This window comes from Hippocampus zosterae, chromosome 3, assembly GCF_025434085.1.
Source record: "Hippocampus zosterae strain Florida chromosome 3, ASM2543408v3, whole genome shotgun sequence".
NCBI lineage: Eukaryota > Metazoa > Chordata > Actinopteri > Syngnathiformes > Syngnathidae > Hippocampus > Hippocampus zosterae.
The window spans coordinates 17,153,426-17,178,049 of record NC_067453.1 but is presented as its reverse complement, the minus strand read 5'-3'; the positions used below and the strand labels follow the sequence as shown (position 1 = coordinate 17,178,049).

Sequence of the window (24,624 nt, the reverse complement as noted above, 5' to 3'; positions counted from 1 at the left end):
ATTAATGGGTGACATTTCTGTATTTTACACATAGACAAACCGCACTGTCTTAATGGGCGCAGTTTTATAGTGGTAAAACATACACCAGCTTAAACATACGACATGCAGGCGTATAAAAACACGTTAGCTTGAAGCATACGGTAGCATGCCAAGACATACAGATACAAGCTAAAAACACATTTTTAAAAAGGCAACGAAAGCAGAACTGAGTTCGGGTGTATTTTATTTAGCCATCGTACAATGTTCTCACGTTTTTCGATCAATCATTACCCAGAAATCCATCAAAGTCCTCATCCTCTGTATCAGAAGCAGAGGACTGCACATCCCAGTTGTCATTGAATGCATCACATGCTAAAGTGTGAGTTGCTACGCATTGCCGAGCGGAAAGAAGGAGCAGCAACAGCAAAGTCAACATTTCTCTCGTGTGAAGCTTTCCCACATTTGAAAGTAAAGAACAGAGCGAAAAATGGTGGCAGCGCGTGTGTGTGTAGAAAGAATTGAACAATTGTGCAAGTACCGTAATCCATCAAAAACGCCGCGTTCCCTCTCGTTGTTGCGTATTGTGGTGTAACTCGCCCAGCGCTGCCTCTCACTCTTTGTAAAGTTGTGTTTGCCATCAATCATCCATTGTTCCCATGCCATTCGCAACTTTACTTTGAACGCCCGGTTGATACCGATGTCCAGCGGTTGGAGTTCTTTAGTCAAGCCTCCGGGAATAACGGCAAGCTCAGAGTTCATTTGCGTGACTTGGTTTTTCACCGCTGCTGTGAGATGGGCACGCATGCCAAAAGCATAACCGATGGCTTGAAGTTTGAACTGAGCTTCGTAGACGTGTCTCTTTGTCGAATTTATTTTCGGGGGTTCTTAGAAACCAAAACCGGAGTTGTTTTGCAACAATGCACATTGCCACACTCTATACAGGTGTTGGTACCTGCTTGCGGCGTCCCTTTAGCGTCCACTTACACGCCCACCCTTCACCCATTGGCGGACTGCTCCCCAGCATGCCTGTCCTCTCTCTCTCCCTCTCCATATATGTATACATACACGCCCACCCTTCCCTGATTGGCCGACTTCTTTCCCGTATGCCTGGCCACAGTCACTGCCGCCTTTTCTCTATATAAACAGCGTGTCGGCTGTCAGTCAGATTTTGGAACTCAGCGCATACAAAAGACGCTCCGCACCATAAGGCGTCCTGTCCATTTTGGAGAAAATTTAAGACTTTTAATGGCGCCTTATAGTCGTGAAAATACGGTAATTGAGTGTAAAACGCCTTGCCTCATTCTGCGGGATCCATGCAGCCTGATATTGCCGCAAGATGGACTATCTTGCTGCTTTCCTGACAGTATGTAATAATATGATGAGGTGAATATCCATTTGCTGGTAACGAATACAGCAAATGGATATTTCACAGTCATACCTGCCCTCTTGGATAAACCATTGTCAACCGTGGGCAGAGAAAGGGAACTCCGACAAGAACCAGCGACTGCTTGTTTTCCGAGTTGGAAGAGTCAAGTCAACTGTATTTATAGAGCACTTTCAAACAGCAATCGCTGCATACAAAGTGCTGTACATGGAGCAATTTAACATATACAATAAACAGTAAAACAAATTGGTAATAAAGACGGTAGAAAGCACTAAACAGTAAAACCAAGAACAAATCTAAGTCACGCTGAGTCGAATGCCAAAGAATACAAGTGAGTTTTGAGGAGGGTTTTGAAGATGGGCAGCGAGGAGGCTTTCTGAATGTTCAGTGTGAGGTCATTCCAGAGAGAGGGACCAGCAAAGAAGAGAGAGTCAGACAAGAAAAGTGCACAGACAGCAATACATTTTCGCTCATGGAGGCAGCACTTCATTGCCAAGCCTCCAAATTGCAATTATCAATTAGTGCCATGGAGCTCTGTTTGTGGTGCATGCAGCTAATATAGCAACAAACACAAATAAGCAACAGAAACAGGGTCACAAGTCAATCCCAGAAGACCTTGAACAAGAGAGGCACCTTGGACTGTTTGCCAGTTAATAATAGATCATATAAAAAATTATCAAACATTCACATTCACTTCAGAGCAGTGGTTCTTAACCACTTTGTTAAAGGTACCGAACCCAACTAGTTCATATGCACATTCACCGAACCCTTAGTGAACATAAAACAGACTCAGAATTTATTTAAAACAGAAAAACACCCTAAATACAATTTCAAGACATAAGTATACATTTTTTTAAATTGTGCACAAAATGAACCAGCCGGTAATGGCCGGTGATGGTCGAATCCCGGAGACCGATTGTGTGTCTACTTTAAAATGGGATAATTTCCATTTTGGCCCATGTTGAGATATTAAGTCCTTTCAAAAAAAAGATTGTACACGATCCGAAGATAACAATAACCTGCAGATCCAGCTCTAGTCAAAGGACCTTATTGTACTCAAGGTATGGCAGCCATCTCTGTTATTTCCAAGACTTGATTATTTGACAGCCCTTTAGTCAATGAAGGACAGTTCTGTCTGTGTCACTGGCGGTGACCAAAGTTAATTGGTGCCTCCCGTCTTTCCTGTGAAGGTTACTGCTGCTTGTTAATACACTGCTGAGATGAATTAGCCCAAATAAAAACCAGCACACCCATCATGAATGATGAACCAGGGATCCGTCTGAGTTTATGTGGCTCTGTGAACATTTGGATACTTCCTCCAGTTGAATTTGCTTCATTAATTTGGCTAACCAAATCTCCTGTGTTGAATGAATGACCAAGAAAAGAGTCAAGCGAGGTAATGAAAGGGGAGGAGGGAATGATGGGCTGAGAGAGCAGAAGGAGGTAGGAGGAGAGGAGGAGGTGGGGCGCGGGAATCCATTACGCCCCACAGCCGCCCAGGGGTTGACTTCAGCGAGGCTGATTTCAGGCGATCAGGTTCGGACTCCATCGTCCATAAATCCCGGCATGCGACACTGATGGATGTGCGCCATAAAGCCTTCCCGTCCCGATGCATGGAGCAACACGGAGAACCACGGGGGAATGCCAGTGTTCCAGGTTCTTGCCAAGTAGGCCAGGGAGTGATGAGGAGATGATTGAGTGAAGGAAGGAAGGATCAAGACACGGGAGATCAGAGGGCAGAATGTGAATCGGTTTGCACGGACATTAATATTCGTTCACTGTCAGAAGAGCTTCAAGCTTTTTTTTTGTCACTCCAAGTTAAGTGTAAAACTGAGTCATAAAATGAGAAAATTCAAACATTGGTAACACCAAAACATTCAGGCAAATCATATTTCATCTAACGCAAGTCCGCTAGGCTAATGCTAACTTGTAATGTGAAACACCAAGACAGGTTATTGAAAATCAACATAGATATTACTGTAGTTATAGAGCTTCAAACATCTGCTGCTTGTACACAGAAGGTGTAGCAACACATACAAAAAGCGCAAACAACAATTTTCACAGGCAGTTATTCTCTCTCCTCTGTAGACAAAACTGGAGTTTGATTGGGGACCTTCTCTGTCTATTTTTCATGCTGTTGATTTTGCTGCCAGTCGACTGTTGCGGCGCATGTGATGCCACATTAAAGCCACACAACTATAATATAATAACTATAACTATAATAATTCTGATTTCTTTGTATATGTAAAGATATGTGCTGATGCAGATTCATGAATGACGAACTACAAATAATAATCTCAATCTTTTCGTGACATAAGACATTCGGGTCTTACTCTGTGTGGAAGGGACGGAAAAATGTTTCAAAATTGCCATTATTGTATGTATGTGCGCGCCCCATTTCATTTGTTGTACGTCACGGTGTTTGTTCACTTCTACATTTCGGTTTATTTTTTTGCACACCGGCGAGATCTGAGATTTTTTTCAAGCGATTACATTTCATGGGTTTTCTAATCGCAATTCAGCTATCTATGCCCGATGCCTAAGATTTAACATGACACAGATATTGCTTTGTTTTTAATATGCTCATTGATTAAGAACAAGGTAAACATATCTTTGTTCGAAGGGATGGAATGAATGAATTAGTTTTCCTTTAATTGCAATTTCGAAACATTGCTACGGTTAGTGGTCGCAGACGTTTCAATTAATGAACTAAGTCATTTTTTTTTCCAGGATACAGACTTACTGGGATACCCTTGCAAATAAGAAAGAGCCGCAGACACAAGTACAATTTTCAGCCGTTTACAAAAATCTGGGAGAGCAGTAAATCACATAAACTCAATGGGCACACTCAGGCAGACGCTGCTGTCGGACACTCATGCGCCGATCTCACCACATTTTGCCTCTTTAAACCACACCCTGACACTGATGTACGCAAAAGTATTTTGTAAACCATGTATACTTATTTATGCTTGCGATTCCGGCTTTGGTGTGTTCATACACATTTACAATGTTATTTAAAAGTGTGTTTCAATCAGTTTACATTTTTTCATTGTGTGAGAAGGGTGAAACTATGTTACACAATTTTATGATCACCTATGTAGATTCTCAGCTGAAGCCGGTAGTTCTGGAACGTGTCTTCCTATGACAAAAGTGGGGTTCACTGTATCCACACCTTGAGCTTCGCTTAAATTCTCATGAGGACATGTTGAGCAATATCACAATATTGTGTGGAGACCATTAGTGCGCTTATTTAGTGAGTTGAATCTCCCTGGTTTTGTCTATTTCTTTATTGTGTCGCGTGTCCACGTACGGCGTTTGATGAGTGACCAAGATGAATAGAGCTCATTATGAAGCCTTCTGATTATAATAGGGGCCAAATACAGGAACTGCAGACCTGGCTAGACAGGAAATGGAGATGCGCACACCTCCTCATTAACCAAAGCCCCTTTTGGGCCGTAAAGCACCGTCCCAATGAGAATGAGCCAAACGCCCTGATTAGAGGGGCGGAGGGGCTCTGCTGCCCTAATGAAGGTTTGCCACTCATTTATGATATTGGTAGAGGTGGTATGGTGACTAGGCCTGTGGGACAATGTAGGTGTGCGTTTGTGTGTGTGTGTGTGTGTGTGTGCGCGCGCAGACGTGAGACGGCAAATGCAGCATGTTTGTGTGGATGAGATGGACATCCACAACTCATTTGGAGGAGTCAGTTTTACGGCTGCGGTTAATGGCGATGAGCTGGTGTTAAGAGGTTTGGGAGACACTCATTTTGCATAAAACTGGAAGGGGCCTTCACAGTTTGTTTGTGGTCAAGTTGGAGGCTGTGGGATTTTTCTCCCAAGCTGACACAAAGCCTCCTCTGCTTGACTATGAAGTACATTATTGCTATTATGGTCATTACATCCTGTCACTATATTGACCAACTATGAACTGTCAAACACAGGTGTGCATCTTAACCAGAGGACTGATCTGGCCTGTCCACTAAGGCCTACCGCGCCTAGTAGAACTGTCAATATGCACAGTGCGTGGGGTTTGACAATAAGATTTTATGAGTGGCCGACTGTCAGCCATCATTGTCACTGCCATTCAAAATGCTTCTCAAAATATCAACGCAGTTTCCTCTAATGCAGTCCTTTCCTGTTTTTGTGGCAACCCACTTTGTCCTTGACAATCAAGCCATATTTTTGTCGTTCAATGAAAAAACAACAGAGTGTAGTATTGTATGTGGAGCCTCAAAACTCAGGAAGACATTTCTGCTTTGTAGTGGCGTGTAGGCTAAACAAACGTATCGGCAGAAGAAGCGACGATCAGACTAGACATGAAAGTAAACATCAAAAGAAAGTGAACAACAGGGAATCTCAAGTTTAAGCTCATTTAAACAAACTGCATACGACTAAACTCGAGTTCCGATCGCAGCGCTCCCACCTTCGTTTCTCCTCTTTCTAATATCTCCCCCGTGATCGCCACGGGAGATACCTGGAGTCCACCTCATTCATCACGACGGTTTGATTCCTCAGCTTCAAAGCGAGCAGAAGAAGCGAGGAAGAGTAGAGTCATAACAAGCCCTCCTCTGTTCTTCCTTTCAAACTCGCTTTCCTTCAAGTGTGCGTGCGAGAGATGAATACAGCTAACAGAATTAATTGCACTCCGTTACAGAGGATCAGCAAGTTTGCACCGTCGGTGTGCTGATCTGCCATATGGCTGCCCACTAGGTGAACGCTTTGATTAATGTCGGCCCGTTCTTCACGTTTCTCCCCCTGCACCACCAATATTTGATTCTGATGACTGAAAGTCAGCTTTGAGTTCCCGAGCGTCTCCGCTGTCCTCATGTTTCTCCTTTGTTTGGCCGCTTTTCATCTGATCACTTGACGCATCTCCGTTTGCCGCCAAAGTTTGCTTTTTGTTGGAAAGCTCTTTGTCTCGACGTGTAATTGTGTGGTGGTGCCATAGGGGAGGATACTGCGGAGTGTCACTCAGATGGGCTTTGCAGCTATGTGCCCTTTGCAGTTGATTAGGCCTCTAGTGTGTCTAGACCTGCTTGATCAGCCTCCTTCGGCCTGATTTACTAAGATACCAAATAGCAGGTGCTAAATTGTATGCTCACTCACTTTAATAGATTGTGCTCGCTTTTGGCAAACAGCGATAAAAGTGGTGGGCATATTTAAAAGAAAAGAGCTTTTGGTAGCTCTGATAGAGTTCACCATGGAAAATTCGGGAAAGCATTCCAAGAACAAAAGGAAATGTTAAATGATGGAATAAGAAGTGTTTGCGGTAGGGGCAATTAAAAACATAAAGTCACAGAGAATAATACTGTCATGCTGATGATTTGGGGAAAGCCAGCAACTGCATCATCGCCATGTTTTGCTTGATTTCACTCATCCCAAGTATTTGAGAATTGGATTGGTTTGTGTCATACTGGCTAACTATACATTTCGAATTTAGGACAGCACACATAGAAAACTGCGGTTTGGGTTAGACCAGTACCAATTGCTGCGGTACGCTGAAATGATCCAGACAGATCAGTGACCTTAAATTTCCAGCCCACCGGCGTGCGTACAAAGCTGATTTACTTAAAACAAAATGTGGACATGCGACTCATATGACGCACAGGCTGTACCATTTACGAACACAAAATATATAATAATGGTGGGTCAGTGTCAGCGCCATCATCAACTTGCATGAGATAAAATGTTCATTCCGAAGGTTATAAATTCAAGTTCTTTCCTCTGTGGCTCAAATGTTACCTAACGCCAATGCAAACACCTTGAGTGCTTTGTTTTGCCTCCTTTTTTATGTTGCAGCCCTGCTGCTCATCTGTTTTCGGTGTTCAGATGTGGCCCATAGGGCCCTAGCTAGACCAGGGGCTGGGAATGTGCTGTGAGCTCCTGTTCCAAGGGGTTGCCCACAGTAGGCTTGCTGGCCTCATTAAATCTCCCTGATTACCTTCGGTGGCTCTAGCGGGGGAACGGTGGGCTCGCCAAATCAGCTGATTGAGATGCAAATGGCGGGCAGTAACTCACAGGTAATGCGGAGGTGCACCATTCACAGATGCGCCCATTTCCTCTTCTGCTCTCACCATCCTCACATTGCTTCCTATTTCCAGCAAGTAAATCGGTAGAGTCAATCAAGAGTCGTTTGGTAGGTGTAGTGATTTCCAATCAGTCACTATTAACTCTGAGGCTGAGTGGCGATCAGTCGAAGACGGAGTTTGGTCGTTAAATCAGCCCTTAGTCTTGCTTTTGCGATGTCTTGGTTCCAACTTGGTCTTGACCCTTCCAATGCTTGATTTTGACTTTAGATTCTTCAAAATGTTGGTCTTGACTCGGTTAAGAAGGGCATTGTGTGGGTTTCTAAAAATATTACCATAAAAGCGTTAACCGTGTCTTGGTCTTCACATGGTGTAAACCCATCAAAGTCCTAATTTGCTCTTGGTTCCTCAGTCTTGTTCTCGACTTGGACTTTGCTCCTTAAAATCTAGGTTTATACTTTTCCTGACTCCTCGAAGCCTTAGTTTCAAATTGTCCCCCATAGTCTTGGCTTTTCAGGCTTACTCTTAATTTGGTCTCTATTGCTCAGTCTTAACCTTGACTTCACTCCCTTAAACAATGTCAAGTTTGATTTTGAAGAGAGACTCACCATGCCAATTGAGTTCCTAAAGATTGACGGAAACCTGTTGTGCCTCGTGACAATCTCGCTTGAACCAGAAATCACTTCACAGTTCCTCAATTTCTTAGTGTAAACAAAAGGACACAATAACGTGTCAGGTAGCGGGTCCGTCATGAGTGGGGTGGGATGAACATGGGCACAAGAAGAGAGAGGGGGAGGAGCAATTGCAAAGTCCTTTGCTGAATTGTTCAGTGGATGCAAATTTAAATCCCTGCTATTATTTTAATAATCTGCCTTTTACTGCTTGTGCTCGGATCATTTGTTTGCAAACCAGGTTATTTGAAAAGGGAGGCTCGGGGGTAATTTCATGCTTTGGAGAATTTATATCTATAACTTAATGAGAAGAGGGCCTGTTGTTTCCTAGTAGTACGCTGATAGAGGCGAGCAAACTTTTGCCTTCCCGTTTAGGGTCCTGTTAGGAGGCAATCATGTGGGATTACCCTGATGGAATTCAGGAGCAGGCAGAAGGGATGCAGCAATGGCTTGAAGACCAAATGAAACACTGATGCTTCATTCTAGGATTTTCCAGATCTGCAGGATGTTTTCCATTTACGGTATTTTCACGACCATTCGGCGCACCGTATGGTTGGGCGCAGTCTCATTAATGGGCGCTATTTACACGTAGACAAAACGCACTGTATTATTGGGTGCAGTTTTAAAGTGGTAAAACATACGCCAGCTTAAACATACGGCATGCATGCGCGCACACTGAAACACGTTAGCTTGAAGCATACGGTAGCATGCCAAGACATGTAGATACAAGCTAAAAACACGTTTTTAAAAAGGCAACTGAAGCAAAACTGAGTTCCGTTGTATTTTATTTAACCATCGTACAATGTACTCACGTTTTTCGATCAATCATCACCCAGAAATCCATCAAAGTCCTCATCCTCTGTATCAGAATTGAACAATTGTGCAAGTACCGACCAGTAATCCATCAAAAACGCCATGTTCCCTCTCGTTGTCAGAGTCACTCTCATTGCCATGTGGCTCCACAGAAATGTGACCGGCTTTGCCAAAAACTCGAACAACAGTGCAAGCAAACACGTTCGTCCAAGCAGCCACAATCCATTCGCAAATTGTGGCGTAACTTGCCCAGCGCTGCCTCTCACTCTTTGTAAAGTTGTGTTTGCCACCGATCATCCATTGTTCACATGCCGGTCGCAACTTTACTTTGAACGCCCGGTTGATGCCGATGTCCAGCGAGCAGTTGGAGTTCTTTAGTCAAGCCTCCGGGAATAACGGCAATTTGCTTGACTTGGTTTTTCACCGCTGCTGTGAGATGGGCACGCATGCCAAAAGCATAACCGATGGCTTGAAGTTTGAACTGAGCTTCGTAGGCGTCTCTTTGTAGAATTTATTTTCGGGGGTTCTTAGAAACCAAAACCGAAGTTGTTTTGCAACAATGCACATAGCCACACTCTATACAGGTGTTGGTACCTGCTTGGGGCGTCCCTTTAGCGTCCACTTACATGCCCACTCTTCACTCATTGGCGGACTTCTTTGCCTCATGCCTGTCCTCACTCACGTCTGCCTCTTCTCTCTCTCTCTCTCTCTCTCTCTCTCTCTCTCTCTCTCTCTCTCTCTCTCTCTCTCTCTCTCTCTCTCTCTCTCTCTCCATATATGGATACATACACGCCCACCCTTCACTGATTGGCCGACTTCTTTGCCGGAAGCCTGTCCGCAGTCACTTCCGCCTTTTCTCTATATAAACAGCGTGTCGGCTGTCAGTCAGGTTTTGGAACTCAGCGCATACACAAGACGCTCCGCATCATAAGGCGTCCTGTCCATTTTGGAGAAAATTTAAGACTTTTAATGGCGCCTTATAGTCATGAAAATACGGTACCTATTACAACAACAACAATTACAACTTGTTTTATTTTGAGAGGGAAGAAATTTCATCTATGCTGTATGTTACACATACATACAGCACATTTGACAATAAAGTTGTATTCAATTCAATTCAACAAGGTAACACAAATTTCATCCTGAGGTTTCATCATCCCCCTATCTCAGCTAACTGGAATCACCATGTCTTTCTAAATCCGTTGGGAGCCCTGTCGTGGCCCTGCACAGGTCTAAATCATATAAAAAGTGGATGGAATTTCATCTTTTTTGTTAGTAGGTCAAAGTTATTTTATTTTATTTCCACAAAAGGTCATCATACAAGGCTGACCCTGGTTTTTGCCTTCACTCTAACTCAATCCCACAAAATTTTGGTCTAGGCTTGATCTTGGCCCCGCAAATTCGTTACCTGACTTGGCCTCGGCTCCTCGAGGTCTTGGTCCGGACTTGGTCTCAGCTCCTCAAACTATTGGTTTTGATTCGCTTTTCAAACCTATAAATGTCGGTCTTGACTTGGTTTCGGTTCCTTAGTGTTCATCTTGACTCTGTCTGTGCTCCTCAAAGTCATTCCGATAATCTGAGTCATCCAAGATTTCGCTCGATTCAATCATCCCTCAACCCTGTCTAATTGAATTGACCATGTTTTCCTACTGTGAACATTTTGGTTGAGATCTTAATTGGTTCCACTCTATCAGTTATCAGTCTCTCAGTATCAGTTCACGCAATGCAGGTCAGCCTGGTCCACATGATGTCACTTAGTCCCAGGAATCAGCCTTGAGGCCCTGCCCCAACTCGATTTACATAACTTGATTACATGCCCGGCAACAGAAAGGAAGACTCGCCATCGATGGTGAGCCAGCGGGCAGTCTGTCAGGTGATTAACATTTTTAATGTGGTTACCTCCTTGGTGGAGCCAACATGGGACCAGGGAGGCGGCTGGATGGAGGCGCTGAAGCCGAGGCGCGCTGCCACATCCAGGTGTCCATGCCGTCCACATTCCTTCGCTCCCCTCTTCCCCCGTCAAGGACTCCTGGAAGCGTGGAAAATCGAATCAGACTGCATGAATTACAGCATTAACTCAATTTGTTTACAAGGCGTCATTTCTCCTCCAGCAAGCGGCATCCTCCTCGACGATCTGCGGCTCACTGACCCAGGACCTTTGCGGAGGTCACTTGATGCATTTATTATGTTGTTCACCAACCCCACCCCCCCGACTTTTATCAAGTGACAAGGGGCTGGCCATACATGAGCAGAATACTATTATTCAAATTGGTGTAGGATGCTTCAGAAGACAACCTAATAGTTGTATCTTATCCAATTCTTTACATTTTTATGTCCACAGCATATGTTTTCTGTGGCATGGGTTTGTTTGTGTGTGTGCAACTTTATATCTACATTTCTACCCTGCTATTTGTGGCCATAAATATGTAAGAATTTGTTTTCCCATCTCTTCTTTGTGTATTGAAAAAAAAAGAAACTGACCTACAGTGGTACACTATATTTAACCCTTTCATGCACCCTGTAACCTGATAACATGATAAATTGTCCACGATAGTAATTGCTGTTCTTGAAAGAGTTAAAGATAAAATTGTTCTGTTACCAAACTTAGAACTCAATTTCCTTCGAACATACTCGGCCAATAAAGATCATTCAGATTCTGTCTCAGATTATGACACTGACACTGTTTTCAGTGCACCAGTGGCGATAGAAGTAAGCGTGAGATGTTATACCTCACGCACCTGTTCCACAAGATTACTTGAGTCTTTAGCGGAATGACTCGATTCTCCTCTTCCGTGTCCGTTTAAGAGTTGCGAGGTAGAAAAAAAGGCAGTTTATGCTCACTTCCTACAAACTGTGTGAAAAGGACTATTGATTCATTGATTAAGCGGATCTTGTTGTGTGCCTTGGTTTTTCTAACTTTGTGACTTCCTTTCCGAGACGGAAACCCCAACTACTCTATTTCTAGGCTAAACTATTGTGACAGTAGTAAGTGCGCAGCAGTTTAGAATATTGCCAAACAAAAGAACCTTTCATCAAAACGCACAACAGTGCCTGCGGATGCTGAAACGTTTCTTCATCAAAAGCTCTTTTATACACTTCTATACATCAAAGGCCTCCATGGTTCTTAATTGCCAGAATCTTTTCTTACTCAATTAATTTATGCTTGTGTTTTCATAAAGATGAGACAAAAAGGGGGCTTTGGGTAACCAAATCAGCACGGTGGAATTGATCACAGCTGTGTGTTCAACACAAGAGATGTACACATATGGAAATGGCTTTTTCCCTGTGAGTGTGTTCTGTAATATAGCAGCCCTGCAGTCACCGAGACGATACCGGGCACGAATGTTTCTGCAGAAATGAAAGTAGCGAGTTTAGACCACGCAATTAAAAAGAAGACATTATTTTTGCAATAGTGGAGCTTTGCCGCTGACAACGTTGGAGATGCCGTGCGTACGCATGGGGTCAAGGACGTGCTCTTTACGCTTACTCTTGTGTGGCACATTTCGAAAGTTTAGCTTTCAAACCATTCCACACATGATCATTTTTGAAAGTTGGAATGACATTATTCATGCCAAATAGTTGCACTTGCACCTTTTTATCTCCATTTGAGATGAAATTGATACATGTATGTATGCTGAGCACTTGTTTGTTCCCTTACGTGCAAACATAGAGGTCCATAAATGGTCCCTTTTTCTGTTTCAACCATTTTCTTACCTTTTCTAACCACAAACAGAATTTATCTGAACATAAGGGTTCAGTTGTGAACCCCATAAGGCACATAACAACATTTTTAACTTGGATAGCAAAAATGAATCCTTAGATTACGGTAAATCTTTTTTTCTGACAGTGTATTAAAAAAAAAACTCAGATAAGGAATTGCATTTTAATTGTGCACTCGGACCTGCAGCGTAAATCCAGCCAAAGTGTAAAATAATCGGCTTCTAGGTCTGCAAGTGATGCTCATCAACAATAATAAGATGTGTGTATGCATATTCTGTACATGTGTAATTGCTGGCATTCATTCTGAAGACTCTCAAATAGACGGTGGCGATATTTAGGAATCATATTAAAGTGGTGCTTGTTAGGCGTGTCGGTTACACCGAAGACGTGCCGGAAAATGTGCACTGTCTGCGAATGTGCTGCAGATAGAGAAGTCCGGGGAGGGGGGGGGGGGGGGGGGATGAGTGAAGAGGAAATATAGAGAAAGTACTGAAAGTTAAGTATAGACTTACCTTGTATGTGTAATTTGTTCTCTGACATTACTGCTTGCTCAAATCAAGTGTCTCTCAATTAAACGCTGCCCAGTGAAATGAATGTATATGACATTCATCCAGTTCTTTGTAATGGATGAATGTGATCAGCAGGCAATCACACGGCACATATAGACAAATAAGATATGTAGGGCACACTGCATTATAAGGCGCATGGAATAGAACAGTGGTCCTCGACTAGAAATGCTGTCGGTCCACTTTTTTTTTTTAATAAGACCAAGGTCCGGTCCCATGCACAGCGGTCATGGGGAGCAGTGCAATATGCCCATTTAGTATGGTCAAACTAAGCTTATACAAATCAACACTCCTCACAACCAACCAATAATGGGGTGCATGAAAATAACAATTATTCACTTTGCCAGTACACAGCAAATAATGAGGGGTATGCTGTTGATGGACACAAACTCTTTTATTTTGTTAAGTTGTGCCTGCTTAATAATAGAAATAGCCCTTTTAGGGAAATAAGACATTTATTTTAACTTTGTTAAACAGTAGTTGTAATTTTCCCATTAATTTAACAAAAACAAAACAAAATACCAATTTTACCAAAATAATTACTAAACATAAAAACAAAAATATCCTTTTCATTTGTACAATTCCCCTTTTCACATCCCCTCTGAAATCATTGAAAAATATATTTCCCCAGTGTGGGAAAGGATATCTTAATCTTATATCAGAAGAGGTGTTAAGAACCATTTTAAATACTGACACAAGGGAGCACAGGAATGTGCAGTGCTGTTCTTCCACTAAAGGTGAATGCAATGTCTGAGGCATGCAAATATTATTTGAGGACGCCATTGGGATGTTCATTTAACATGTTGCGGTGTTCTGCTGTTAAACAGCTGCAAAGATCCCCGGGTAGACGGGAGCAAAACTGCACACAATCGAAACGTCCCGCGGTTCGTTTTGTCTAATTGTCTGTGTGCCGCTCTCCTGGGCTGAAGCCGTGAGCACACTGTGGCGTCGCGCATGCGTCTGTTTCCTGACACAATCATCCATTTTGAATGCGTGCTGACGCTTATGTATGGACACACCTTAAGTTCAGAGGAGCCAATCAGCGCATAGTATATGCTTACGCTTATGTATGGACACACCTTAACTTCAGAGGAGCCAATCAGCGCATCATTATCGCCGACATGTCCTGCTCAGGCAGGGTCTCGAATGAGTCAAACATTATACACACAAAGTCGCGCTGCCGCGGTCCTCTGCATTACATCTGTTAGTGCACGCAAAGAATACAACGGATAATTTTTGCAAGCGATCGCGGTAATGCGCAGATTATAGTCCACAAATATAAAATGTATAACGTAAAAATAAATTTATAAATTATTTTGTACAATTTGCCGAGCTCCCGGAAAGAGGAGGGCCGGACAGAGGAGGTCGGCGGTCCGGTCGTGGATCGCGGTCCGCCAGTTGAGGAAGAGGGGAATAGAAGCTACAATAGTGGCTGCCGTTGTATTATGGATCCACTAGATAGAGCTATGCTAAAGGGAATACAATACAATATCACATAGCTTTATTTGTATAGAACCTTCACAACCGCTGCAGCTGTAACAAGCACAATTGGTTGCTGCTAATAATCACTACTAGATGGCATAGGAACCTTCAAGAGGGAAAATAAATTTAGAGACTCGAACACCATGCATTGGATTATAAGGCACACTGTCGGCCTTTGAGAAAATTGAATGCTTTTTGGTGTGCCTTACAGTGCAAAAAATACTGACACATTGATTACTAAAATAGATAAGTAAATAATTTAGTTGCATCAGTTGCAGCCCTCGGACTTTTCCAATACAGCAACATCCGGTTTTGATACACTCATTGAAGGAGCACAATGAATGCTTAACAAAAAATTATCTTCTAGTTGTGATTAAAATAGAGCTGTCAGTTTAGTACGTTTTTATTGGCATTAATTTAAATGAATTTTAACGGGATTAAAATTTTTCTCGCGAGATTAACGCGGCACACGTCACAAGCGGATGTTACGTTGCTCTATAAATACACCAGAAACAAAACAACAAGCGCGCTGCAGATTTGCAGAAGTCCACGCCCATGTCTGTTTTGCCAACCACGGCAGCGCGAGACACCGAAAACGGATACTTAAAGAGTTTATGAATGGAAAGTTTACTTTTAAAAAGTTGCCATATTGCTCCACTGACAAGACCAAAGTTATCTGTTCTTCTCTCTCGCTCTGTACCATACAGGTATACGATGTATGCCACTGACGCGATTTTACGTGTTTGGAACTATTTTGTGTGGAAGGTTACAGTGTTCTGTGTCCATGTAAATAGAGCGGGTGGAGCTTCTCTGTGTTCGTCTGACAGTGACAGTGCGCTACAGTGGTAGCGACCTAGCGAAAGTAAAATGTCTCCAGTGTTGTCATCGAACCAAGTGTAGTCATTCGAAATGAGGTCTACACAAAACCGTAGAGAGACTTCCGCGCAAGAAGGACCAATACAATCAACATAACCTGACTGTGTCATGGGGAGTGAACCCCCCCCCCCCGCCCCCTTTCAGAATGGTTTGCCCCTGCAGCACGGGGGAAGTGCGTGTGCTTGTTTGTACGGCCGGCAGTTTCGAATACAGCGGCACATAATGAACACTGGTGTCCGGTGTCTCGTTATTCTTCAACAAACATACAGAAACAGACTTCTGTGTTGAAAGCAAACTTGAGAAAAATGAAGTATGCAACCATGGTTTAAATCCACTATAGGCTGAGTACTAGTGTACCTTAGATGTGCACTTTACAATGTTATATTGCTCTATTTTGATTTCATTAAAAAAGCTGTTAAAGCAGCTGTTGTGTGACAAAATATTTTTTCACCATTATTGATGGACAGTAATATTGTGTGAGAGATTATGTGTGAATAACTGCACCAAGTGATAAAATGTTCATGTAAAATTGAAAATCGAATTTGTTATTTCAGTAAATATTTGCATTTGGCACATAGAAAACTGATTCATAATTCCATGTTGATAAGAGCTTTAAAATGGGGAAAAAATAGGACAAAAAATGTAAAAGGAAATTCAGAAACGATAAAAAATGTGTGAGTAATCACGATTAATTTTTTAGTTGATTTGAGTTAATTATGACAGTTGCATTTTTAATTAGATTTAATATTTTAATCGTTTGACAGCTCTAGATTAAAACTGTATTTTTTAAAGCGTATTTTATTTGATACAGCTTTGATATTGGATTTGATTAAGATGTGCTGTGGTACCTAATAAAGTGTCCTTCACGCGTTTGTTTGTGTGGAACTATTTGCCTCAGGCCCGTCGCAGCTCGGGTGTCTACACATGTTGAAAAAGCCAACGCTGCAATTATGATGACCGCCCTGTCCTTTTCATTCCTCATCTTTTATCTCACTCTTCCTCTTCACCTGTCTCACTCTCTCCAGACCTGTCTGTATTCTGAAGGAAAATTTGAGTGCTCAGATAATATGCAGAAGCTAGTTTTGTGCAAATCAAATTGTGAGCCAGATGGGTTTTTTTCATTCAGAATTCAGGTTTTAGATTTTTTTAGTGTTATTCCTCCACAAAAAGACACTTTATTAAACAAATGTGAAATCGTTATTCTCGATGAATGTAACTATTTTATCTTGTGAAACAATGATTTTACTATTAATAAAAACTAACATTAGACAACTCCAACAGAAAAGTGAGCCCATTTATAAGTGGCCTCCTTCTCTTGTCATTAAAATAAAAATAAAGGAGGATGAGTGTATAAAGCTAAAATGCATTGTTATGCACTAAAGTAAATGTTGCAGCAGGATATAAAATACTTGAATGAATCCCACCTTGACTGGCTATAATGCTATAATCAAACCCAATCAAGCCATCTTCATAAATTAGGTGGACTCCAGGTATCTCTTATGGCCAAAAACCTCCTCACTAACCAGGGCCTGGAAATTAATTGATATTTTGGGAATTTTGACATTTTCTGGAAAGAAAATATTTATTTCTAAAATTATATGAAAGCCTATGTGTGGTTTTGGAAGGAATGAAACATATCTCTGAAGAAGGAATCTTTATTCTAATTTCCCCAGTGTGGAGACAAATAAAGTATATCTTATCTTATCTTATCTTATCTTATTTTCTAAGCAGTACAGAGAAAGTAATGTGAATGAAAAAATGGGGCAGAAATCAAAATAAAATCGGAAATGAGATTTTTACTTCATTTTTTGGAGATTCTGAACAAAGCCTTGGATTCGCTGTGTGTGTGTGTGTGTGCGTGCGTTGTGTCTGTCTGTCTGTGTGTGTGCGTGCGTGTGTGTATGTGTGTGCATGTGTGTGTGTGTTTGCTTGCACGCGCATGTGTTTGGTTGTGCGTGTGATCGCTGCCATCTCGACGTTCTCTATTTATTGTTCTCTATTATTTATTTATTTGCTTTTGAGCGCATCAGCATGTCCGATCCTGACCGTCCACGTTTCTTATCTGGAAAAATCACCCTGTGTCCTTCCTTCACCTTTGCCGTAGTTGGGCCGTGCTGCAACTGCTTGATTTGTAACTTGATTTCAGGGGAGGAGTAAAAAAAAAACAAAAAAAACTGTTGATTATCCCGCTTTCATTAAGACGGGGCGGGCCAGAGAGGAAAAAAACCTCGGCTCGTGGGGCGGGGCAGCGGCAAAAAACCTCGGCTCGTGTCAGAGAAAGAAGAAATCAATTTAATACAGACTTAACTGAAGGAAATTGCATATTCTGCTTGTATGTGCTGATCATGCACTTTTCTTTTTCTTACACGAGACCTGACTCCCTCTTAATTGCAGCTGGTGTGTGTGTATGTGTGTCTGTGCGTGTGTGCGTGTGTGCGTGTGTGCGTGTGTGTGTGTGTGTGCGTGCGTGCGTGCGTGCGTGCGTGTGTGCGTGCGTGCGTGCGTGTGTTTGTTTGTTTCATTTCGTGTGTGTTTTTCATGGGCGCATCCATTTGTGTTAGGTGCTTGAGTGTTATATTTTGTCGGTCAGTTTTCAGACCTCGGCCAGGGCATCCAGCTCAACGTGCTTTCTTTTTTACCAGTACGCTGGGGTACCTTGATCTACGGCCCATTATTCCCTTTGAAATTAATTGAAATTTACTTAATCCATTTCAGTCACCCAAAATTGCATTTTGTATTTGTGTGTTTGACTGTTGTCTCACTCAACGTCTATCTGCTACTATGGCTCTCTTTGCCCATATGCAAAGGGCATGACAGTACATTAAAGGAGAAGTCAATCCCAAAATTGTCTTTCCAAAATGATGTTCTATGCGCCTCTACCAGTCTAAACATCGCATTCTGATTCATATTGCGTTTGTGGAATATGAATTAATCAGCAAAATTGACACGTTAATCACAATGCCGAGTTTAGTCTAAATGGGGCTGCATAGTAGAATGTATGATTGTAAAGTAATTTGAATTGACTTCCCCTTTAATTTCTCATTTTGTTTTGTTTTTAAGGGGTGGCAAAACTGAACCTCCCTCATACATTGTATTTTCGCCCGCAAAACAAAGCAAAAAAATTGACGACTGCTGACGACCTGAGAATTTGGGCACATGTAAGAACAATAACTCAAAATGAAATCAACATCGCAGTGCAGAAGACTGCAATTTTGAAATTTGTAACTCAATCTGTGTACGTTGCGGTAGTTGTATGAGTGCATATGTGAGTGAAAAGTTGTTGAGGAGTCGGCTTGGTATTTATGAATAAATGGAATAATTATGACAACATGATGTATGGGGTCCCTTCGCCTTCCCTTGTCTTCTTTTGGCTAAAAATACCCATCCGTGATAAAATACAGTCTTAATCGCTGATGACCAATTTAGCCTTGCGTGTTGCGGACAAGGTCAGAAGAGATCCGGGCGCCGTTCCTCCCTTCGAGGCTTTTCTCCTTTCCCCCCCACTTCTACAGAGCAAGAAGAGAGGGGCTCAAACTCGTTTCTCTAATTGCTTTTTATAAGGTGCCCTTTTCACACGCCTGTCTTGCCTGCTCGTTCACTTTCACTGCCGGTTCAACAGCACCTGCTCAGGGAAAAGAACCGGTTTATTTTAGCTGTCACCTTTTATCGATGCTGTGTATCGACGTCAAAGCATTTCATAACGTTTGGGACAAAATTCCCCCATCTCCTCGTAAATTTTGAGTTGCAAGTGTGGTGTCGAGGGTAATTGTTTTGTCCAGTTGGGTCCAGTCGTATTTGGACGTTGCCCTTTTTTATGGTGAGGATTAGTGGTTGGCAACACGCATTATAGTGGGCAACATGCTGGACTAGGGGCTGGCGGGTTTTATGGTGGGCAACACGATGGATTAGTGGTTGATGTGTTTTTTTTTTTTTATTTTTTATGGTGGGGAGTATGGTGGGTTGTTTTTATGGTGAGCATCATGGAGGACTAGTGGCCGATGGTTTTTATGGTGGTCAGCATGCTGGACAAGTTGTTGATTTTTATGGCAGAGACTTTCATTAATGGCACTGATATGGTTAGGGTGAACATTTTGGGCGTTAAATTATCCAGTGTTTCATTGTCTTGTGTTGTGTGCTCTCTTTGTATGCGTTGGTGGTCTTTGTGGGTGTTAACGAAGCAGTCGTTTTAAGGTTTATACAGTGCACTCCGCTTAATAGAACACCATTGGGTCGAAGCGCTTCTGTTCTACTAAGCGGAGTTTCTATTAACCGGAGACACTTTATTAGGTACACCTTCAGACACGTCGACGACCAAGTTATGCACGCAGAAAAACCCCTGCTGACGAGTTAGAAGAGATATTTCGACTGTGGACGTCCATATCTTTAATCAAACAACAAAACAACAACTTTAATCAACTTCAGTCAAACATCTCAAATCACGAGAAAAATGTCGTTACTTTTGTCTGGAAACAGGAGTCCGTAATTTTGCGGTTGACTTCCCTCTCAATGCGCTGGATAAGAGGGAAGTCCTGGAAACCGCGGGCGTACCTTCTGAGAATCCGGCAATGCATCGTATCGTCTGAGTATGTCCTTCTTATCCGCAGGTGATAGCCCTCGTCTCTTGAATGAAGTTGAAGCCATTGTTAATAAGAATAAGAATAAGATATCCTTTATTTGTCCCACAATGGGGAAATTTACAGCCTCCAGCAGCAAGAATGTATGTAGAAAGAAGAAGAGAAAAAAAAACAACAACAAACATCTTTCAATTAAATACAATATGAACACAAATGGATAAATCGCAGTAACGCAGTATACGGCTAGAACTACCGCGTTTTCTCGCGATAGTGGTACAGTATCGCGATAGCTACACTTCGTCTCTCTCTCGTCTCTTGAATGAAGTTGAAGCCATTGTGACGTGCGTGTGTCTATGTGTGGAGTGATGCGTGCTACCTGTTACTGTAAACGGCTAGAACTACCGCGTTTTCTCGCGATAGTGGTACAGTATCGCGATAGCTACACTTCGAAAACCACTAGTTTACAATGTTCATTGCTTACGGCCTGTTCTATTAAGCGGAGATCTGTTCTACTAAGCGGAGTATCTTTATAGGAAATTGCATTAGGCAAATCCATTCCAGAGCCTTTTGCTCTATTAAGCGGATTACTCTATTAACCGGTGTTCTATTAAGCGGAGTGCACTGTAATTACATAACATCAGTGCAAATTTCTGTTAGCCCATTTTGGCTGTTTGCATGATACGTTAGCCGTAAGCTAGCAGACTTTAGTCCGGTCTTGAAATACACAATAGTCTCATCTAGTGTGTCCGTTTTACGGGAAACTTCAACTGGGAGTGACAGTCATCTTGAAGCACGCATACTGGGTGTCTTATTTGGAGAACTGTGTTTTCTGAATTTGTATTTCCTTTTGGTGACTCCCACATTTCTTGACAGCAAGAGAGTGAGGACTGCCGTGAAGGAATCCTCTAAAATGTTGTGTGCTGTGACAAGATTAACTGTGTTTAAATATGAATGAGAGGTAAAACTATGTAAAAAAAAAAAACTTTTTCAATTTTAAAAAAAAGGTCATTATATTCCAGATTTTTACCTATCGCCTGTTTGTGAGCTTTTGGCAAAGTGAAGGCTGTGTTTGATTTCTTAAGTGTTGTCACTCCATAGGTGATCTCTGAAGGTGGCCAAGAGGTGACGCAAGATGGAAACAGGGGTTAAAGTATAAGTGGGAGTGCCCGAGGAGGATTAGGAGATGAGATTGAGCTGAGTGCATTAAGGCAGTGTATTATTTGGCGGTTCCACTTGCTTGCCTCCATTAAGGTTGGCTGCCGTGCTGTTTAAGAGGTCAACTAAGTGTGGGCTCGTGTTTTTTAAGAGTTACTAGAGTGGTCCAGTGTCTTATTGAACAGGACGGGTCTCCCCCTGCTCTAATACCTCTTCATTTTATTGGATTGGATGGCCCAAGTTATAATTGTATTAGTTTTTGCCTCCGCTTTTCATCCCCCACAGCTCATATGCCATCTATCTACTCAGCAGTAACCACTGTGTCACTCTTGAGGAGAGAATCCCCCTGTACACTCAGCACCCACTTCCCCATCCACCACTGCGACATCCCTGCATCATATTACCACACAAGCACAGGTAGTTTGAGGCATACTTTCCAGGCCCTCAAGCATTTGGCAAAAGTGGTGATATGGAAAAAGAATATTAAAAAATAAATACCCTACACCTTCCATCGTACTTATTTCACCGTGGCGTGAAAAGGTGTTTGCCCCTTCCCTGATTTCTTATGTTTATGCATGTTTGTCACACTTAAATGTTTCCATCGTCAAAAATATACACTATATATAATTCGTCAAGGGCAAGTACATTCGGCAGGGTTCATAAAAGGTTGCAAACAGTGTTTCTCGTCTCTGCTCCAAAAACGGCTTGCAGTGAATAAGTGAAATGCCCTCAACTAAAATAAATAATACACCATGTTGAGTAATTACACTTTAGACAACCAATTTCTTTTTGTACATACCTTTTTTAAAAAACAATTTTGCTGTGTGTTTTTCCATTATTAAAGCACATAACAAAAATTGAGATAAAATTTGTTTTGTTGGCTGTAATAGATTTATATATTTATATACATTTCAAGAAATGAATATATTATTTCAATTAACAATTGTTGAAAATTAATTTTGACCACGTATTGGACAGGTTTAACACTTAGCGTTTTCACCCCTGATGGTTTTACGAGCAGACGGAGGAAGAAGAACCATCTTCAAAGACTCTACACTACAGGATAATTGCTCAAAACAAGCTTTTCGACTTGGCAATTGGACTTTCGAAGAACTGCTCAAATTCTCACTTTGTGTGTGCCTCGCTTAGTCAGGTCGTGCCGCTGCTGCACAGTCAGCAATTACCCTGGAGTGAACCATTACACCCCCCCATCCCCCATGTCCCATGTCCCACTGCCTCTCATTGTCCCCTTGCCCTTGAAGAGGCCAGAAGTTGTCAGGCTCCTCAAAGAAACAAACAAAAAAAACCCCCCAAAACAATTGCTCTTTGTCCCCTTTTTCTCCTCCTTCCAAAACCTGGCCATCTGTCTAATTGTTCACCTCCATGGCTTTAATGCTTTTTACATGCCCCCCACTTCTTTCCAGGCAATAAACTTTATTTTCTTCGCAAGACTTCCATCTTCGGAAGGGGTCGGGGGGCTGGTTGCTCACCTTCTCCCTGCTGGATTTGCTCCAGTGGGCCCCAATTCAACTCCCCTCCCTCTCCTTACTTATCTCCCATCTCTCAATCTCTCTCCCTCCGCCTTCTCCATATGAGTTTGTCAAGCTGACACCTGCACTCATCTTCTCTGCTGGTCACCCGTCCTCTCACGCTGACCTCTTAATGATCCCGCCGCTGCCTGCCCTGACCTTATTTCCACCTCAGTATTCCTCATTTCCCCACCAAATTCCTCTCTCATGCACAATTGAAGCACAAGTCGAAACCGCGGCAGCACTTAGTGGACTATTTCTTCTCTTCTAAACTGTGCGAAAGTGTCTCCGAGTGTGAAACAGTTGTCTCCCCTCACCTGTGATTACTGCTGTGTGCATATCATATAAGCGGGCGCCCTTATAATCCCATCTATAATGGCCACAATCAGCACTTTAATGCTTTGTAATATCACCCATGTAATGGTAGAGTGTAGCAGCAAGAGAATAATTCAGGCATAGATAATGGTGTGATTGCACGTTTTTACCCTTGAGTCACAACATTGAGTTGGTTGTGTGTGTGTGTGTGTGTGTGCATGTGTGTGTTTGCATGTATAAATACCTCCCAGGGTGGTTAAGTTGCCTGTAAAATGCCTGAAGAAACACATTTCCATCAGCGGGCTCTCTTAACCCTTCACTGTGGCTTGTACTCACCGCCCCACAGAGCGTCCTTGCTGCGAGTGTCGCGTACGCTTTGCTGAGCCCAGGGAGACGCTCCCATAAGATACACACAAGCCACGGAACACTCTTGCGGGGGTGTAATGCGAGCTGACAGTCATCCTTCGGGATGGCAGGGACGAGCATCCAGGATTCCTGCTGATGCCAAACTCAAATGGCCATCGGGGAGTTCTGCGAGTCTTTCTCGGGCATAACGGCATGAGTCAAACGAAGCATTTATCAGGAGGAACGTTGACAGGCTTTATTACGATTATACACAGTGGCACCTGTCATATATTTTGAGAAAGAAAAATAGTACTCCAAAATTTGTTCCCTTTTAAACACATAAGAACGTAAAGGATGAAACGGTTCTTGCCACCTTTTAAGGTACTTTATATTCAACTACTTTAGCGCAGTACTTACAAACAAAATAATAATAATAATTAAAAGTAAAAATATCAGCATATAAGCTGCAGCTAATGTTTTTTGGTTGTTGTTGATGCGATGCTTTTTTAAAATCACATTGCATAGGAGTAAATTTGAACATGGCAATATGTTTGGAATTCAAAGGACCATATTGTAGTGGGAGGCCAAACTCCCACTCCCACACACAGACTTGCACCTGACTACAGCTCCTGATGTGACTCACGTTAGATCCATATCCCTTGGAGGCACACATCCAACACACAATTACTACCTTATGTACAGCAATTAACAGTTTATTAAACCATTTTTCCCCTTTTCAGCATCTTTTCATGTTTTAGGTTTTTATACAAGCAATGCTATTTTTCTTTATGAAAAACACGTAAAACAATATTGTTGGGTACTGCAACTGATTAATAGCATTTCTAATGAATTTCATGAGGGAAAACTGCTTTTATACAAATTAAACACACAAGTCCAGTTACCAGTGCACCTTGTTTCATTGAACGTTATTAACACAGGAAATAAGACCAATAATTTTTTGTGTGTGTTGTCCCTTCAGCAAAAAGCCCGTGTGGAAGCCATGATGTGCGACCTGGCCTCTCTCCGCAGTGTCAGGGAGTTCGCAGACACCTTCAAAGCCAAAAAACTGTGAGTACAAACAATATTCAGGTTCCCTTTGGTTGGAAAGACACCAAAAACCTAAGAAGAAAGCATTGTTCACATGAAAATGTCCAAGGAAGCTGTAATGACCCCGTCAAAACAATGGGTAG

At 42.3% G+C, this 24,624-nt stretch overlaps 1 protein-coding gene and 1 long non-coding RNA gene across 4 annotated transcripts in view; both read left to right on the top strand.

Moving 5' to 3' along the window:
- wwox (WW domain containing oxidoreductase) overlaps positions 1–24,624 on the top strand; it is a 172,285-nt gene that overhangs the window by 28,508 nt on the left and 119,153 nt on the right. For all 3 annotated transcript variants that reach the window (XM_052060287.1, XM_052060286.1, XM_052060285.1), the window contains one exon: positions 24,414–24,502. In XM_052060287.1, the coding sequence (XP_051916247.1) occupies positions 24,414–24,502 (89 nt within the window). The remainder of the gene's footprint in view (positions 1–24,413; positions 24,503–24,624) is intronic.
- On the top strand, positions 175–9,630 carry LOC127597340 (uncharacterized). Its single transcript, XR_007961627.1, has 2 exons — positions 175–831; positions 9,367–9,630. It is a non-coding gene; the product is annotated as an uncharacterized LOC127597340 (long non-coding RNA).